At 48.4% G+C, this 16775-nt stretch overlaps 5 protein-coding genes across 5 annotated transcripts; 3 read left to right on the plus strand and 2 right to left on the minus strand.

Moving 5' to 3' along the window:
* Positions 1–92: 92 nt before the first annotated feature.
* On the plus strand, positions 93–9559 carry SAMD00019534_038050 (hypothetical protein; the record flags this gene model as incomplete). The annotated part of the gene is made up of 5 exons (XM_012904697.1): positions 93–717; positions 790–1516; positions 1577–2269; positions 2350–9012; positions 9082–9559. The coding sequence occupies 5 exons, from the start codon at positions 93–95 to the stop codon at positions 9557–9559; spliced, it is 9186 nt and encodes a 3061-aa protein (XP_012760151.1).
* Positions 9560–9692: 133 nt separating this feature from the next.
* SAMD00019534_038060 (hypothetical protein) lies at positions 9693–11510 on the minus strand (the record flags this gene model as incomplete). Its single annotated transcript, XM_012904698.1, has 1 exon — positions 9693–11510. A coding segment is annotated over one exon (1818 nt), but the record flags the coding sequence as incomplete, so codon positions are not given.
* A 1532-nt stretch (positions 11511–13042) lies between these two features.
* On the plus strand, positions 13043–14094 carry SAMD00019534_038070 (hypothetical protein; the record flags this gene model as incomplete). Its single annotated transcript, XM_012904699.1, has 3 exons — positions 13043–13404; positions 13465–13746; positions 13809–14094. 3 exons carry the CDS (start codon positions 13043–13045, stop codon positions 14092–14094), a joined length of 930 nt encoding a protein of 309 aa, XP_012760153.1.
* A 213-nt stretch (positions 14095–14307) lies between these two features.
* SAMD00019534_038080 (hypothetical protein) lies at positions 14308–15426 on the plus strand (the record flags this gene model as incomplete). The annotated part of the gene is made up of 1 exon (XM_012904700.1): positions 14308–15426. The coding sequence occupies one exon, from the start codon at positions 14308–14310 to the stop codon at positions 15424–15426; it is 1119 nt and encodes a 372-aa protein (XP_012760154.1).
* A 76-nt stretch (positions 15427–15502) lies between these two features.
* Positions 15503–16735, minus strand: SAMD00019534_038090 (hypothetical protein; the record flags this gene model as incomplete). Its single annotated transcript, XM_012904701.1, has 4 exons — positions 15503–15793; positions 15867–16466; positions 16538–16616; positions 16683–16735. The coding sequence occupies 4 exons, from the start codon at positions 16733–16735 to the stop codon at positions 15503–15505; spliced, it is 1023 nt and encodes a 340-aa protein (XP_012760155.1).
* Positions 16736–16775: the final 40 nt, after the last annotated feature.

A 16775-nucleotide genomic window follows, 5' to 3' on the forward strand; every position in this document is an offset into this window, starting at 1 on the left:
TATTAATTATTTAATTAATTATTTCCACCAACCAATCAATCAATCAATCAATTATATTTAATTTAGTTGTATAAAATAATATTATATTACAAATGAGTAACGATAGTAATATTAATATTGGATATCAATTCCATGATATTGCCATTGTTGGTATTGGCCTGAGGATGCCAGGAGGCTCAAAGACACCGGAGGAGTTCTACGCCCAACTCACTCAAGGCTTTGACGGAGTGACCAAGGTGCCAAAAGATCGTTGGTCACAATCATTCCACGAGCACAAAGTAATCAATAATCACAACGGTGGATTCATCCCACTTGATTACTGGAAATTATTCGATCCATTATACTACAATATCTCACCAAAGGAGGCACCTATACTCGACCCACAGCAACGTCTACTGATGATGACCGTGTCCGAAGCGCTCGAGGACGGATTGATACCACCATCAAGCATTCGTGGTAGTCGCACTGGAGTATACATGGGCGTGTCGAACCACGACTACCTCAAGCTCACCTTCCACGACAACGTCTCCCAAGATGTATCACCATATGTCATGCCTGGAACCAATGCATCCATCATAGCCAATAGAATATCCTACGCCTTTGATCTCCGAGGACCATCCTTCGTAGTCGACACTGCCTGTTCCTCATCCATGATTGCCATTAACCTTGCCTGTACCGACATTAACACTGGCAAATGTGATATGGCAGTATGTGGAGGTATGTACCCATCACTCATTCATGGAACCACTTACTTACTAACTCACTCCCTAAATCAATCAAATATTGTAGGAGTAAACGCATTGTTTGATCCAAAGTCAAGTATGGCATATTCAAGTCTGGGCGTGCTGAGTCCAGATGGAAGATGTAAATCATTCGATGCAAGTGGCAAAGGATATGTTAGGAGTGAGGGTGTTGGTGTGATCATTCTCAAGAGATTGGACGACGCCAAACGTGATGGTAATAGGATATATGGAGTCATCTGTGGTGGCTCAAACAATGAAGATGGAGCCTGTAACAAGAATAGTTTGACGACACCATCAGCAAGATCACAAGCAGATAACATAATTGCTGCATTGAACACGTCGAACATCGATCCGTCCGACATCTACTACATAGAGGCACATGGCACTGGCACCCCAGTGGGCGACCCCATCGAGGCGGAGGCACTGTCCAAGGTATTCACAACCAGTCACACTGCAGACTATCCTTTGAGGATGGGATCGGTAAAGTCCAACATTGGACATTTGGAGTCGGCAGCTGGTGTGGCATCAGTGATCAAGGTGGCCCTGATGATGAAGCATCGCACGATCGTGCCAAGCATCAACTTCAATGATCCCAATCCCAAGATACCATTTGATGATTGGAAGTTACAAGTAGTCCAACGTTTGCAATCATTCCCAGACATGCCCATCAAAATTGGCATCAACTGTTTTGGATTTGGTGGCAGCAACAGTCACTTGATCGTCAAAGAATACGAGCCAGACCTTCAACAGATAGAGGAGCAACAAGATGAATGGTATGTACCCATCACCTTATCATTCAATCAAACATCATATACTAACTCAATCATATGTAGTGATCAAGATAATAGTGAGCATAGGTATCTTGTACCGGTGAGTGCCGCGTCAAAGGCATCATTGGACAAGATGTTACTTGAACTCACGACTAATAGTAACTACCATCGCTTTGTGTTGTTCAAGGAGTTGGCACTACACATGTCATTGAACAAGTCTCACATGTCTCATCGCAAAGTGTTCCTGGCAAAGGATTGGCAAGAGTTCATCAGTGAGCACTCTCTGGCGAGTGTACTCCCTTCATCATCATCATCATCATCAGAAGTCCCCACCACTGCCACCAACACTGCCGAGGTGTTGACAACAACAGACCTCAACTCATCATCGTCATCAGTATCATCATTATCATCATCATCATCATCAATATCATCGAGCAACAACAACAACTTTATCAACACCAACAACAACAACAATATAGTGTTTGTCTTTTGTGGACAGGGACCTCAATGGATTGGAATGGGCGACGAGTTGTACAAGTCAGAGCCAGTGTTCCGCACCACTGTTGATCATGTCGACAGTCTACTCAAGTCACACTATGGATACAGTGTACTTGAGCATGTCAAGAGCTTGCCCAAGGACTCAACCGACATCCATCTACCCATCAATGCTCAGCCCTACATCTTCATCCTCCAAGTCGGTCTGATCTATCTCTACAAGCACTGGGGCGTCGAGCCATCCTACATCATTGGACACAGGTAAGTGATCGTGATAGATCGACGGTCTCGCACATGTGCACTCATACTCACTCACTCAATCAATCAATCAAACAATCTAGCTTTGGAGAGGTCACTGCCGCATTCTGTTCGGGATTGATTAACTTGGACACTGCCGCGATGATTGTATATTATAGGAGTTCGCTCCAGAATAGGACCGTGGGCAGCGGCAAGTTGATGGCCATCGCACTCACACATCAAAAGTATGCGGAGGAGTATGCCACAAGATACCCAGAGTTGGAGATTGCATGCTTCAATGCGCCAGACTCTATCGTGGTCGCTGGAGAGACGAGCAAGCTGACAGAGCTCTCTGAGGAGCTGGCCAAGCAGGGTGTCTTCCGCGCCATCCTCACATCGCCCTGCGCATTCCACACCTCGCATCAAAAGTGTCTAAAGGCCGATGTCTACTCAACATTCGCGTCGCTCAAGTCCAATGGTGAGCCCACAATACCACTGTTCTCCACCGTGACGGGCAAGAGACACACGGGCGCATACAACGCGGACTACCTGTACAAGAACCTTCGACACCCCGTCAACTTCCATGGTGCCATCAACTCGATTGTTGCCGCGGCTGGACAATCGGCCAGCAACTTGGTGTTCTTGGAGATCGCGCCAAACCCTGTGCTCTCGCACTCAATCACCCGATGTGTCACATCGACCAAGTTCGCACCAGTCTCAGCGCTCTACACCAAGAAGGACGAACTGGTATCGTTTAGCGAGTCCATCGCACGCCTGCATTGCTATGGCGTCAACGTCAACTTCCGCGCGCAGTTCTCCGACAGCGAGATCCGCAATCCAGAATGGCGAGACAATATTACAATCTTGCCGCGTTATCAATGGGACGTGGCGCCATACTGGAGCGAGTCGGCCATCTCCCTGCGCGAGCGTCTGGTTGGCCCGTCCACCTCTCTCAGCGGTACGCGCACCACCGCGACAGGCCATCCGTCGTTTGATCAGGTGATCGACATTCATCGCCCGCCCTTTGCCTACCTCAAGGATCACAAGGTCAATGGCAAGCCACTGTTCCCAGGCGCGGGATACATTGATGCGATCATTCAGACGTACGCCATGCCCTCTGGCAAGAACTCAATCATCATCTCCAAGCTCGAATACCTCCAGCCATTCTTCCTGCTCGAGGGTGAGCATCAACACCTCAACACAGTGTACAGCGACGCCAACAAAGGTTACCAACGCGTACAGTTCTTACAAAAGGATGGCGACGACTCTAACAAGTCATGGACCACAACATGCCAAGGACTTGTGACGGCCGAGTCCATCCAGGACCTCTCGGCCTCAAAGCACCAAGACGTGGCCGCACTCAATCAAACATGTGACCTGATTGAGTTGAACAAGAGTGAGCTGTACACCAAGATCCTGCGATTGGGACTGGACTATGGTACGACGTTCCAGCGTGTGGAGTCGATCAAGATTGGACGCGAGTGCTCAATGGCGGTGCTGAACATGGACGTTGCCCCTGGCAGCCCGACCCACATACTCAATGCCTGTCTCCTAGACAGCTGCTTCCATGGACTGCTCGCCCTCATCGATGAGCGACGTCACTTTGTCGTGGGCCAGATCGAGGACATGTTGATCAATACCCTCGCCATGGCGGACATGCCCCATAGTGGCCAATTGCTGCTCTACACCAAGATCATCAAGCGCGACAATTATAACATCACTGGATCGTTCGTGCTGATGACACCAGGTGGCGAGACGATGGTCTCGATGAAGAAGTTCGTGGTCAAGTCGATGCAGCGCACGAAGGACGCAGGCGAGCTCAAGTGTCCCACCCACGAGATGTTTGCCATGCAATGGCAAACCAAGAACTCAATGATGCCCTCGCCCAAGTCGATAGTGCCCGAGTTGTTCAGTGACCACGCTAAACAGAGCCAAGTGTTGATGGACAACCAGGTCAGCGTGTACGCAGCCAAGCTCGTCCACAGCGCACTGACAACAGACTTGCCGGGCTTCAAGCTCGGCCAGCCTGTGACCAGCGCACTCATGGCCAGCCTAAACATCGACTCTGGATCACGCCCACTCACACGATTCTTCACAAGATTGACCGACATTCTTGCTCAGTTTGAGGATGACCTGGACAAGGCTGGCGAGTCGATCATCGACCTATCACTCTTGAGATCAAGCATCCTCGAGACCTATCCCAAGGCCGAGTTGGAGCTTGATCTGATTGAGCGAGCGGCTGGAATCATCCCACGCGTGCTTCAGGGCGAGCATGAAGTCTGCCACAAGCTGTTTGATGACGACTTGCTCAGCCGCTTCTACCAGGGCTCGTCTGCTGTCACCTACTACATGATGCAGATCACGGATATACTGCAGAAGGGTCTCTCGGCGCAGCTCAAGGAGCGCCGCTCAATCAAGATTCTCGAGATTGGCGGTGGCACGGGCAGTCTCACACACCGAGTGCTCCACACATTGTCTGCGCTTCTGGGCTCGGCCGAGCAGCACATCGACGTCGACTTCACGTTCACAGACGTGTCGACCAGCTTCCTCAAGACCATGCGCGAGGCCGTCGAGCAGCGCTACGCCCGTCATCCCAACTGGAAGAACATGTCGCTCACAATGAAGTACCTGCCCCTAGACCTCGAGAAGGACCTCGAGGCACAAGGCTTCCTCTCGGGCACATACGACGTCGTCCTGATGATGTATGTTGTGCATGTTTTGCCCGACTTGGGACAGGCTGCCAATCGACTCAACCAAGTGCTGGCGCCAAACGGCTGGCTGCTGTTTGCCGAGCCCGCACGACGCGTGGCATTCATTGACATTGTGTTTGGATGCTTCCCTCAATGGTGGAATTACAACGACTCGATGCGCCAGGATCACTGCTCAATGCACCCTCGCGAATGGACCACATTGCTCTCGCAACACGGCTTCCCTTGCACGATGATTGTCTCGCCACCCACGTCGCAGGGCCAGATGTACGGCGGTCACTCATTCGTTGTGCTCTCACAGAAGGCCGCTCTGGGTCACTTCCAGCAAGATCCCCAGATCGATGGACGCGTTGGACTGGTATACAGCAATGGCATGACCATGGTGGACTTTATCAGCAAGCACAACCTACGAAGGTTCATGCATGACCTGACTGCCGCAGGCGTGCAGGTCGAGCTGATGCAGGCCAAGGACACGTCGACACCGGCCTCCCTCCAGGTCCTCAAGTCGTGCACAAATGTGTTCTACCTGCCAGGTTTGGAGAAGCAATCAAACAACCATTCATACAAATCATTGACCAACGACTTGGTGACATTCATTCGATCAATGTCCGAGCTCAAGGCATGTCCCAGCATCATGGTCCTCACCAAGAATGCCTCAAGGAGCAGCAACTATTGCAATGCCTCACTGATTGGAATCACTCGCACAGCCATCAATGAATATCCTGCCATGCACATCACAAGTGTGGACATTGATGAGGATAGCACACCAGACCTCAAGACCCTGCTCGCATTGACCAATCGTGCGGCCAATCTCTCAGATCGCGAGTACGTTGTGGACCATGGCACTGTTTGTGTGCCGCGAATGCGCCAGGTCCCCAAGGAGACGATACTCAGCACTAGCACTGCGTTTGAGCGTGACATCAATCAAGTCTGCTGCACTTCCAACCTTGACTTGACATTCAGCTGCGTGGCCCGCCAACCTCTGTTGAAGAGAGGCGAGGTGGAGATTGCTGTGCGCGCAGTGGGCATCAACTTCAAGGACAACATGTTCTTCCGCGGCCTGCTCCCCGCCGAGGTATTTAGGAAGGGCGACATGTTCAACCCACCCTTTGGTGTCGAGTGCTCTGGACTGATCACACGCGTCGCCGAAGATGTCACCGACTTCAAGGTTGGCGACGAGGTGGCTGGCTTCGCCCGCCACTGTCTCGGCTCCCACGTGGTCACCAATCACCAGCTCATCGTACACAAGCCAAAGGAGCTCACACACTTGGAGGCTGCCTCAGTGGCAGTGATCTACTGTACGGCCTACTACTGTCTGTTCAACAAGTGTCATTTGGACGTTGAGTGTGGCGATCAATCAGTACTGATTCACTCGGCCACTGGTGGAGTGGGTCTGGCCACACTCAATCTGTTGCGTATGAAGTCGATGAAGGGCAAAATATTCGCGACTGTTGGCTCCAAGGACAAGGAGGACTACCTCACTCAGCAGTATGGCGACATGATCACAGCTATCTACAACTCCAAGGATAAGGAGTTTGCCAATCGCGTCCAGCAGGACACGGGTCGTGGCGTGGACGTCTTGATCAACACACTCGCTGGAGACTTTATGAACGCCAACTTCCAGGCCTTGGCATCTTTTGGACAGCTGGCCGACATCTCAGTCACACAGATCTACTCCAACGACGTTCTTGACCTCGGCAACTTCAAGCGAGATCAATCATACTACGCTGTGGACTTTGAGCGCGTACTCAATGAGCTGCCCCACCTCGTGAAGTCGATGCTCACCAACATCTATGGTTGGATTGCCAGTGGTGACCTACAGCTCGTGCCCTCGCAGGTGTACCCTGTCACTCAGGTGTCAGAAGCAATCAAGTCGCTTAACAATCGCACTCACATTGGAAAGGTACTTATTGATTGTGCAAGCATTGGCCGTGACATCCTTGAGCCATTGTTCAACTCGCCAACCGAGAACATGGTGACCAAGCCCAACTACACACTCAATCTTCCAAACACTGCCATTGTCACTGGTCAGGCAGGACTGTCTCTCGAGCTGATCAAATGGATCGCGTCCAGATCCAACGCGTCCGACATTGTCGTTTTGTCCAGGTCGACTATCAACTGGCGTCTTCAACGTCTGATCAATCTGATGAAGAAGGAGGGCGCACGAACCAACATCCACTTCATCCAATGCGACATTTCCAACTACGACGCGCTGACCAAGCTCGCACAGACCATGCTCAAGCCTCTACCACCCATTCAATCAGTGTTCCATCTGGCTGCGGTGTACAATGACGTGCCACTGGACCAGGTGAGCATGGACAACATCAACTCTGTGCACGACCCTAAGGTGCTGGGCGCATTCAATCTGCACAGCCTCAGCATCGTGCTCGGCTGGAAGCTCAACCACTTTGTCATGTTCTCATCGATCAATGCCATTACAGGTGTGCATGGACAAGCCAGCTACAACTCTGCCAACGCTGTACTCGACGCTCTTTGCAACTTTAGACGATCAATCCAGTTGCCCGGTCTGGCCGTCAACTGGGGACCAATCGAGGGCGAGGGCAAGGTGGCCGAATCTGATGCCATTGCCGAGCTCTTTGTCCAGCGAGGCCTGCCATCACTCTCTCTCGCCAAGTTGTTTGGCGCACTAGAGTGCACACTTGGTAACACCGGTGCATCGCAGTTGATCGTCTCACCAATCAACCCACGACCATTCTACGAGGCATTCTCACACATGCGACCAAAGATGGACAAGTTGATGCCAGCAGACAACACATCTGATCAGGGCCATCGCGCATCAAGCTCAGCTGCCTCCAACGAGACAATCGCCAAACGTGTGTCGGACACTGTCTCATCACTTCTATCGATCCCAGCCGACAAGATCAACCCTGACACCAAGCTCAAGGAGTATGGTCTAGACTCGTTGTTGACCGTGCAGCTCAAGTCCTGGATCGACAAGGAGTATGAGAAGAACCTGTTCTCGCATATCCAGCTCTCATCATCCAGTCTCAGCACGGTGATCAACAAGATTGAGAATATTGGCAGCTCGGGACAGGTTGCCGACGAGACATCCTCAGCCACAGCCAGACCAGTGGTATCAGCTCAGATGAACGTTGAATTCAAGAGCTCGCCACTGACCAAGATATCATACGTTGGCTTGCGTAGGAACTCTGAGACGCCTCTGCCAATGTTTGGTGGCGCCGCTGCCAACTTCCCTTCGATGGGCCGCAAGATGAGTCTGAACCCACTCACCAGCTCACTGACCAAGTTGCTGTTGAACAAGTCTGCCAGCAACACACCCAAGATGCTCAGTCCAGACACAATGATTGGTTCCAACTTCAACGTCAAGTCCACTCAATCGCCTCGCAGATTCAGCAGTACACCAAGCTACCTCTCACCCAACAGACTGGCTCCATCACCAAGATACCTTCTTGCTGGCCTCAACAACAATCCTTACATATTGGGCATGGGCACTTCAGTTCCAAACGAAGCCATCTCACAGGAGGACTTGTGTGAGGCGATGGCCAAGGACTACTCTGATGATCCCGCAGTTGTGCAGAATGTCAAGAGGATGTTCAAGTCGTCGTACATTGAGACTCGTCACATGAGCCGCAATCCAACCAAGCCAGAGACCTCACTCAAGCGTCGCAAGGATGAGAACATCAACGATGTCAACAAGCAGTACATTGTCTCAGCGCCAATGCTGGCCAAGGAAGCTTGTGAGAAGGCCATCAAGGACTGGGGCGGCCAGGCCAAGGATATCACTCACATTGTATCCGTGTCGAGCACTGGTGTGGTCGTACCAGATGTCAACTTCATCATGATCGAGGAGCTGGGTCTCAACAAGGATGTGCAACGTGTCAGCATCAACTTCATGGGTTGTCTGGCTGGTCTTTCCAGTCTTCGCACTGCCACCTCCCTGGCATGCCACGATCCTAGGAACAGAGTGCTCGTCGTGTGTACCGAGATCTGTTCTACTCACTTCACGACCACAGGTGGCATGGACCAAATTGTTGCCGCCACAATCTTTGCCGATGGATCCGCAGCCTATATCCTTGGGTAAGTTAAATAGTGTTGCCCACACTCAATCATTCAATCACTAACTCATTCATTCAATCAAACATATAGATGTAATCCAACTATTGATGAGACTGCATACTTTGAGGTGCTTCACTCGATGAATAGATCAGTGCCAGGCACCAAACAGACAATGACCTGGGAAATCAGCTCCACTGGTTGGGACCTGGGTCTAGACGCTTCGATCCCCGACCATATTGGCGGCGGTATCAGCGATTTCATCAAAGAACTCTTGGAGAAGACGAAGGACCAGACGCAGTCCACGTCGGCCAAGGAGTTTGAGTTCCTAATTCACACGGGTGGCAAGTCCATCCTGACCGCGATCGAGAACACTCTGGAGATCGATGCCATCAAGCAGAACAGCCACTCCTGGGCCATCTACAAGTCATACGGAAACATGTCCAGTGCTTCCGTACTCTTTGTGATGGACCACGCCAGGAAGTCCAAGTCTCTGCCACCATACTCCATCTCTTTGGCATTTGGTCCAGGCCTCGCATTTGAAGGTTGTATATTACGTAACATGGTATAATCATGTCCACTCTCACTATCTCTCTCGCCTATAATTTCAAATAAACAAACAACGTTTATATCAATATTTGGAACTGTTCCATGTCGGTTTGTATTTGTTGTACATCTGTTTGTTTGGGAGGTCTTCCTTATGATCTATCCAGTGATGCCTTGAACTTCTTGTACTGAGCCTCAATCTCTTTGGGAACAGCGTCGTCCTCGATGGTTGGCGGCACAGAGTAGTGCTCATGGTCATTGGAGATAGCCTTGAGGATGTTGCGAACTATCTTGCCCGATCTGGTCTTGGGCAGTCGGTCCACCGCCAGAGCATGTTTGAGTGATGCAAATGCGCCAACCTTTTGTCTGACCATCTGCATGATCTCTTTCTCCAGGGCCTCATTGAACGCCAAGCCAGGCTTGAGAACGACAAATGCAAAGGGCATCTCGCCCTTAACACTATCGTTTGCTCCAACAACTGCACACTCGACAATGTTTGGATTGGTGTACAACACCTCCTCGATCGATGCAGTTGATATCCTGTGACCACTCGTGTTGATAATGTCGTCGACTCGAGTCATGATATGAATGTAACCGTCGCGGTCCTCATAGCCTGCGTCGCCAGTACGATAGAATCCTGGAATGGTGAGGTACGCCTTCTTGTATCCCTCCTTGTTATTGTACAGCTCGGTACAGTAGCCGGGGGGCAGGGGAAGTGGCGCAAGCACCTCTCCCATATTGCCATCGGACATTCTTTTTCCGGTGGCCGGATCAATGACGTGGAAGTCCGATCCAAGCACGGGCATACCAGCAGCGCCATAGCGCACAGGGATAGCTCCACGACAGTTTGATATCATTGCCCATCCAGACTCGGTCTGCCAGTAGTTGTCATAGACCGGTGCCTTTGTGGCATTGGCAATGTACTTCAGGGTTGTGGGGTCGCCTCGCTCGCCTCCCATCCATATCGACTTGAGTGACGACAGGTCGTACTTGGCAGCCATCTTTCCGTCTGGATCCTCACGTTGGATGGCGCGGGCGGCGGTGGGCGCTGTGAACATCGACTTGATGTTGTGATCCTGGACCATTCTCCAAAATACTCCAGAGTCGGGGAGTATTGGTTTGCCTTCATAGATGACTGATGTCATGCCTCTGATCAATGGTCCGTAGACGGACAAAGTGTGAGCCACGACCCAACCAACATCGCTAGTGGCAAAGAATGTGTCGCCAGGGCCACAGTCGTAGCAAGCACCCATTACATGTGCCAGGGCAACAGCGTAGCCTCCTGTGCTCCTGACAATTCCCTTGGGGTTTCCAGTGGTGCCAGATGTGTAGAGAATGTACAATGGATGTGATGAGTCCACGACTGTGTGGTCCTTCATTGGTTGTGCCGAGCGCATTAATGAGCTCCAATCCAACGCGCCATTAATATTTGGTATGACCATGTTACCGGGAGTGACATCCTTTCGCTCATACACAATGACATGTTCGGGTTTGTATTTGATGGATGCCAAGGCCTCCCTTAGGAGTGGCGTGTAGGGGATGATCTTCTTGCCCTCGACACCAAAGTCTGAGCAAATGACCACTTTAGGTTTGCAATGTTCGATCCTTGATGCCAACTGTGGTGCTGCGAAGCCGCCAAACACGACTGAATGTGTTGCGCCAAGTCTGGCGCAAGCCAGCATTGCCATTACAGCTTGTGGGATTGTTGGCATGTAGATAACGACTCGATCACCACTGACCACGCCTAGATTGGCCAGTGCGGCAGCTGCCAAGCAAACCTGCTCATGCAGTTCGCTATAAGTATATGTTGTGGTCTTGTTGAACATTGGAGTCTCATGGATCAATGCCATCCTATTTCCTTCATTATTATTCACATGTCTATCCAATGCATTATAACTTATATTGAGTTGTCCACCTTCGAACCACAAAGGATTCTCAGCTGTTCCCGCCAATACATTATCATACTTCTTATTCCTTTGGTCAAGGTAAAGGTAATGAGTGTAAGTATACTCAATCAATCAATCGACCAATCTTGACAAGTGGACATCTTACCAATCAATGTAGTTTGCCTTATCACCCCAATAATCGACCTTATTCTTCAATGCTTTGTTATGTTCTGCTTTATAATCATTGAAAGAGTACTTTGTTTTATGTTGTGATGAAGTAGATGTGATTGATGCATAACATCCAGTAGACAATGATGATGAAGATTGAACAGAAAATAATCTTGATATCAATCTTTGTTTTGTTAACATCATCATCGTCATCAGTTAATTATATATCTATTCTATCTCTATTTCTAACTTTAGATAAGGCACTTATTGATTTGCGCACAAAGGAACAGAGACTTTGAAGATCGCAACCACAATTGTTTCAAATTTGCACAACACATTTAGATAATGGGCAATCAATACAGATAATCTTTGTGATCAAACAAATAATAATAATAAGTATTATTATCTTTTCAAAGTTTGATGAAGAGTAAATAATGAACGGTGTGAAATGAATTGCAAGGTTACAAACATGTAAAGATGGTCTATTCCAAGACCTTCATACTTGCAACAACAAGGTAATTCATTGATCAAACAAGCGACACCACACACCTCCTTATTATTATAATCTGTCCTCTTCTCTAGAACACACATAACACACTGTTCTCTCTCTCCCTCGCATCACATCTTGAATTGAATCACTCATGGCGAGAATGATGATGTTGTGTTATGGGGTGGACACGCGATTACTACTTGCCAAGTCGTAGCAGTAGTAGTTGTATCATAGTCAATAGTCATAGTGATAAGATATATAACAACAAGATAAGATAGTATAGATAGATAGTTAGTAAAGGATGGAGAGTATTGGAAGACAACACCCAAACAATAATATGAAGAATGTTGGATCTTTGAGATCGTTAAGTAGGGACAACTTGTTCAAGTTGCACTTTAGTGATCAATCGTCATCAGTTAGTGATGGTACTCCAAATAGTACAAATACTCCATTGTTATCTACTGGCGGTATTACAAGTGGAAACAGTAGTCTAAGGGATAGATCAACAACTTCAAATATGACTCCATATTCACATGGTTCGATCAATAGTAATAGTAAAGAGTTGGCAACTAATTCCGATGGAAGTGATGATGACGATGATGATGATACCGGATCCTCAGTGCCACTGCGTAGCCAAAGAAAGCCAATACCAATTGAAATTCAAACCAGTCCACTTAGGAGCAGTGTACAGGCTGGCCTTGGAAAAGAAATCAAACGGCATCCTCAACAACACTACCAATGGCAACAATAGTAATGGTGGTAGTAATACAAAGACTGCCGCCGCAATACTGGATGGTATTCGATGAGGAATCAGAGTTGCTGGTGCATTCAATCAGACATTCAAGATTGATGACAGTCACTCTGCCTCCCAGCTCAACAACTAGCGTTCGTCAACAAGATGATGACCTTAGCAGCTCGTCAGGCAGCGTGTTCAATATACATTCTGGCGTCGKTTTCAAACAATATGATCACAGTTGCCGGTGTCTCCATCGACAAGACAACGCCAGTCAACTTCAATGTTGGTGGAACACTATTTGCCACATCTTTGGCAACAGTATTCAAATGTCCTCAGAGCATATTATGTCGTGTGGTCGAGATGCAGATCAAACAGATACAGAAGGAGGAGGTCATATTCATTGATAGGAACCCAACCTACTTTGGTTGTCTACTTGACTACCTGCGCACCAGTCGTTACAACGCACCCATTGGCGTCAACACCAAGGCACTTCTCGAAGAGGCAGAATTCTTCAACATCAAGCCACTAGTCCAATTGATCCAAGACGAGCCCGAGATGACCAGATGTGATATCATAAACATCATCAACTCGTAAGTGTGATCTGGTCCTTCAACCAAGTGTTTGATTGAATAACTTACATCCATCACCAGGTGCTACGACTATCCTCGTCTTCAAGGAATTTGGATGAGTCGACTCAACTTCACGGGACTCGATCTGAGTTGTGCCCTGTTCAACTATTCCAATCTCTCCAGGACAATATTTAAGATGGCAACAATCAATCAAGCTTCATTCAGTGGATGCAATCTTGAGTTTTCATCCGTAGACTCCTGTATTGGATCGAACTGTGTATTCAATCGAGCCAAGGTTACCAATGCCATCTTCACAGATAATCAACTATATGAATGCCAAGCATATTGTACCAACTTCTCAAAGTAAGTCAAGTACATACATTCGATCGACCAACAGAGTCGCTGACAGACATACTATTCATTAGTTCCAACTTGTCCAACACGAGCTTTGCATGCTCTGATCTGAAAGGAAGCAAGTTTATTGGTGCAATACTTTATGGATGTGACTTCTCACATTGCGATATTGCACATTGTGACTTTACAAATGCCAAGTTTGATCAGACAAGTAACCTGAGTTGCACAATCACCAAGGAGACGGTGTTTGAGAATTCCAACTATGAAGTGGCAATCAACAAGAAGAACTGGAAGAAGCCCAAACAGATCAGGACCAAGGGCAAGATCTCGTCAATCCCCGGAATGATCATTGGTTAAGATATATGTTTGAATGATATGATGAGAAAACACTTGGATTCCTTTCAGTGAAATTTCCGTGTGATCGATCAAGTTCACACAACACTGTGTGTTTGACGAATGATTGATCATGGATATATCCAGACATCTTGTCAAAGCAATATTGATATGATAAATATATGTATATAGTATAGTAATATAATAATAATAACAATTACTCAGTGTATAATAATAATGAAAGGACAACAACAGAAGCAACAAGAGATACAACAGCAGCCACAGTTTGATTACAATGTACTGACACAGTATCAGGTACCAAAGGATGGTGATGGATACAGTTGGTCATTCTCACTGGATCAGTTTGATGAGACTGCAATGGTGGCAGCCGGCAACAATGTACAGAATAATCCACAAGAGTTCTTTAATCGCTTCGGCTTTGTAGTTGTACGCGATGTGCTCACAGGAGACGACTGTGATCGCACCGTATCAGAGATATTTGATATAATCGAGAGCAAGTCTCCGAGATTCAAGCGCAACGACCGGTCGACTTGGGACCACTTCCCAACTGAAGAGTCGATCATGCAGTATGGCAGCCCGTCGCGACCACCCATCTTCACTAGGCAGTTCCTGATGAACCGCCAGAACCCCCGCGTATACCGAGTGTTTGCCGAGCTGCTGAAGAACCCAGACCTGATGGTCAACAATGACCGTTGCTGCTTCTTCCGTCCCACAGTCAACACACCGGGTGTCGCGCTGGGCAAGCCCGAGTGGTCAACCAAGAGCAATGTGCATTTGGACATGAATCCATTCAACTGGATGGGCGACGGTTCGATGTGTCGCCAGGAGCTGGATCGACTGCGATACGACCGACTTGGCGAGTTTATACAGGAGAACAACCAGCCAAGTCAGCATGACGGCCGTCAACTGCAAGCCGTGCTGAATCTGCTCGAGAACCACGAGGAGGATGGTGGCTACGTTGTCGTGCCAGGCTTCATGAATCACTTTGTCGACTACTTCAACACAAAGAAGCCAGAGTATAGCCAGCCGTCGTGGAACTGGCAGACAAAGGACCCATTGTTCAAGTTTGCCAAGCGCATCTCCATGCGCAAGGGATCAATGGTGATCTGGGACCAGCGCATGCCTCATGGATCTTTCAACAACACCTCGTCCAACCCTCGCATGGCCCAATTCATCAAGATCTATCCGACATCCACCGTGTCCAATGACAGATACAAGAGTAGAGCTGCAGTCGTGTCCAACATCCTGGCGTCATTCAGTGACCCATTCCCACTGACCAAGTTAGGTGCTGGCCTGTTTGGAGTCAAAGAGCGAGGACTTCCAACTGTTGATTGATTGATTGATTGAATAAATGTTAATCATCGTCGTCAGATGACGACTAGTACGCGTCCCAAGATACAACAAGACAATGTTATTGATTTGTCATTTGGTTCATGATGTAGGAGGCTGCGTCGAGTAGTTGAAGGAACTCTTCCGAGCCATCGATTAGGTTCCTGTCAACCGATCCCATCTTGATGGTTATCATCGCCTTTTGCTTGTTTGTGGCGACAGGTGTTGCCACGACATAATCAAACAACTGTGATAGGATCTGTGCCGCTGGATATCCATTCGCAATGATCCTCTGTACATTCTTCTCCAGCTTCTCATATGATCCAGACAAACATGTCTTGAACAGTCCATCGATCAGTTCGTTGGGGACAGTCTGTCAATGTGATTGATAGGAAGTAATTGAGTGAGTGAGTGGCCAGAGGACCATGGCCTGATCGTGTACTTACTCCTGAAATGTTGAATATAGTGTCTGGCGTTAGTACTTTGTCCTTGCCGTAGAAACGATAGACTGATTGAAGGTAGGTGATGGCCTTTCGAAGATCACCATCGGACACTTGTTGGATGGCCTTGAGGACGGGATCGGAGAGTGGTCGCATGCCCTCCTTGTCGGCGATCATTGTCAGTCGCTCAGTCATTGCCGTGTCGTCCAGCGATCTGAATCTGAACTTGGCGCATCTAGACGACAGTGGCTCGATGATCCTTGTGATGTAGTTGCAGAGCAGACAGAACCTTGTGGTCTTTGAGGTGTTCTCGATGGTGCGACGTAGTGCGGCCTGAGCGTCGTGCGTCATTGAGTCGGCCTCGTCCAGGATGATCAGCTTGAATGATGCAGCCGGTCGTCCGTTTACTGTCGCCTGCTGATTGACTGTGAAGCTTGCAAAGCTCTTAATCTTTGTTCTGACCACTTCGATACCACGTTCATCCGAAGCATTCAACTCAAGTACACGGTCCTTATACAACTCTGGACCGTACAAGTCCATTGCCACTGCCAAGACAGTTGATGTCTTTCCTGTACCTGGTGGTCCATAGAACAATAGATGAGGTAGCTATATTCATTCATTCATTAGTATCCATCATTCATTCAATCAATTGACCATCGCCTTAATCTGTCACATACATTGCCTGTTTCTAATGATCTCTTCAATGCCTTTACAACCTCATCTTGATGTGATACGTCATCTACAGTCTTTGGCCTACTACATAGTTGGTAAAGTTAGTATTGTGTTGATGTTGAGGTTGTGGCGAGGTTGAAGTTAGCATACTATTTAGATACCCAGGGTTCGGGAGGTCTAATTATCTTTGTCGATGTTGCCATTGTGTATTATATATGTATATGTATATGTGTCTATGATGTA

Source organism: Acytostelium subglobosum (assembly GCF_000787575.1).
Source record: "Acytostelium subglobosum LB1 DNA, scaffold: scaffold6, whole genome shotgun sequence".
In the NCBI taxonomy this organism is placed as follows: Eukaryota; Evosea; class Eumycetozoa; order Acytosteliales; family Acytosteliaceae; genus Acytostelium; species Acytostelium subglobosum.